This window comes from Egretta garzetta, unplaced genomic scaffold (assembly GCF_000687185.1).
Source record: "Egretta garzetta isolate BGI_Z169 unplaced genomic scaffold, ASM68718v1 scaffold683, whole genome shotgun sequence".
Taxonomy (NCBI): Eukaryota; Metazoa; Chordata; class Aves; order Pelecaniformes; family Ardeidae; genus Egretta; species Egretta garzetta.
Genome location: NW_009259045.1, coordinates 147,186 through 149,800, shown reverse-complemented (window position 1 = coordinate 149,800; position 2,615 = coordinate 147,186). Strand labels below are relative to the sequence as shown.

Here is a 2,615-nt window from a genome sequence, read left to right as displayed (position 1 = left end):
CAGCCCGGGCCCCCTGCATCCCCTCCAGGCCCCTCTGCAGGCGCCCAGCACTCACCATCCCCCTGAAGAAGGTGAACGCAGCAGTGAGGAGCAGGACCAGGACCAGCCCCACGTCCTGGGGCCGCTGGTACAGGGGCTTGCGTTGCTCCTCTGCAACCTGGGAGAGGAAAACGCCGTATTTTCAGCTCCGCACCCTGTGGTCCAGCCCTGGGAGGGGGATAAGGCTGGTGGCTCCCAGTGCAGCTCCCCGCAGAGCTCCTGCCCTGGCTCCGGCTCCCCGCTCACCTTCTCGGGACTGAGGCACGGCAGGGCCTTGGGCTGCTGGAAGAGCCTCACCCCAGCCCAGATGGGGATGAGGACGTAGGGCAGGTTGAGCAGGAAGGCAGGGCTGAGGTCGGAGCTGTATTTCCCTGGGGAAGGAGAGCACGTGGGAGGCACGGCAGCGAGCTCGGCGCCCAGTATTGATACCTGCCGCTTGCCCCAGGTCAGCACCTTCCTCCTCTGCCAGGGAGCAAACCCGCCGGACAGACAGGGGGATGGAGGCAGCCTGGAGGGACCAGCAAGGGCTGGAGGTGGAGCTGAGCCCCCCTCCGCACCCCCATACCTATCAGGTTCCCGAGCAGGAAGACAACGATGCTCATCATCAGAGAGCCCAGCCAGAAGAGACCCAGGTTCCTGTAGCTCTTTCTGCAGAGACAGCGGGGATCAGACACCCCTGCCAGGCTCCGAGCTCCCCTCCTCACAAAATCTGGGACCCTCCCACCCCCGCGAGCCCCTCCAAGCTCTCCTCCCCACCACCGTCCCCGTTCACCTCTGGCCGATGGCCGCGATCATGGCGAGGTAGAGCCCGTAGTGGATGATGCCGTCCCAGTAACAGATCATGATGCCGTGCGCCGTGCGCAGGTAGGGCTCACCCTGCCCGTTTGGAAGAGGGGGGATCATATGGGGTGGGGGCAGGCACCTTCCTCCCCAGGCTACCTCTCTGACGTAGACCTCCATGAAGCCCGCGATGTAGCCATCCTCCTCCAGCGAGATGATCAAGTCGACGACGGAGGTGAAGGAGAACACCACAAACACTGCGGGAGAGCGAGCCGGCTCCGAGCGGGTCCCACCGCTCCCCCCGAATCCCAGATCTCCGCTCCCTGCCCCGATCGGTCCCCACACCCTGGCAGGGGACTCACCACAGAAAAGGGGGTCCTGGAAGTGGCTCCCTCCGCTCACGAAGAAGATGATGGAGATGAGGCCGATGAGCACCAGCACCCCCGTCAGCATCAGCGCCAGCGGGCTGCTGCAGAACAGGGGGACGGGTTCAAGCACCGGGGGCACAGTGGGGGGGTGGTGAAGCCCCTTTTCCCCCGGTCCAGGTGAAACACCCTTTGCCCCCGCTGGTTTTGACACTGAAGCCGGGGGAACGTCAGGATCAGACCCCGCACCCCCAGCACAGGTGGGGTCCCGCAGCGGCGCAGGGTGCTGCGAGACCGGGGAAATTGGTTATAAAGCAAATCAGTAACGAGGAGACAGATACTGAAAATGCGTCCTAAAAGAGTGAAGAAATTTTAGGGAATTTTATCCCCAGCTTGCTGTATCCCCTCCAAGAAGCTCTTGTGTCCATGGGAATAGCCACAGCTCTGGGCTAGCCAGTATTTCTGCTAGGAAACACGGAAAACATGACGGTATTTGTCACTCAAGCCTTTGACCTTGTTACCAGCGAAAAAGAAAAGGTAATGCCGTGGCTGTCTGCACAGACCCCGCTGTTAGCAGCTTATCCTGGAGAAACACCCAATTACCAGCCCCAGCGCCCCTCGGACGTGCGGAGCGGGGCCCCAAGTCAAGCCGTCCCCCGCCCCGGGTCCCCCGGCTGAGAACAGCTCAGGTCTCATTTATAGGAGGCTGCGACAACACCCGGCTCCTGTTTGCCTTGTGCAGGCAGAATTGCTCTTCCAGGGATGGGGATGGGGACAGGGACGGGGAGCGCAGGACCCCATGCCCAGGGACAGGACGGGCACCCCGGCAGCGCGGAGCGAGGCTGAGCTTGTCCTCACCGCCTGCCCTGAGCACCCAAAGCCAACACAGATACTCTTGAAAAAAAAAAACCAAACCTCAAAACAATCAAATAATTGAAGCGTCACCGCCTAAGTGTATTATTACTAGTATATAATTAATTACTACACAACTAATTACTCCCCCAGAATGATTAATTCAGAATTAAACCACGATGCTGCGGTGGAGTAGCACAACGCTGGGCTCCTCCCGTCACCGCGAGATGTGACGCTGTGCGTGACGGGGCTCGAGACACGCTGACATGGGCCGGCGCCACGGCCACCCCCCCCACGTAACCAGCACCCTGGGGTGCTGCGCCCCGGGCACCCAGCTCACCCTGCCAGGCTGAGGGGCTTTGAGGCCACCAGCGCTTGTCCTGCAGCAGGGACTAATTAAGAAACAAGGGGGGATGTGCCCCCCCCTCCACAGCCCCCTGCAACGTCGAGAATGATGGTGTTAGGGGCTTCGGTTTGGGGGGCAGGCTGGGGGGGGCAGCGCTCCCCACGGCTGCAGATGGGCTTCACCCAGAGCTGCAGCGTACAGAAGAGCTGCGGGTTTCACAGCGATGGATCCCG

General features: G+C 61.6%; 1 protein-coding gene across 1 annotated transcript in view; it reads right to left on the bottom strand.

Annotated features, from left to right (window-relative positions):
- Window positions 1-2,615, bottom strand: part of TM6SF2 (transmembrane 6 superfamily member 2) — a 6,735-nt gene that overhangs the window by 2,964 nt on the left and 1,156 nt on the right. The window contains exons 2-7 of the mRNA XM_035890631.1: window positions 1,182-1,288; window positions 979-1,076; window positions 812-915; window positions 605-687; window positions 286-410; window positions 56-157 (exon numbers count right to left, since the gene is read on the bottom strand). Of these exons, the coding sequence (XP_035746524.1) occupies window positions 56-157; window positions 286-410; window positions 605-687; window positions 812-915; window positions 979-1,076; window positions 1,182-1,272 (603 nt within the window). The 5' untranslated portion in view covers window positions 1,273-1,288. The remainder of the gene's footprint in view (window positions 1-55; window positions 158-285; window positions 411-604; window positions 688-811; window positions 916-978; window positions 1,077-1,181; window positions 1,289-2,615) is intronic.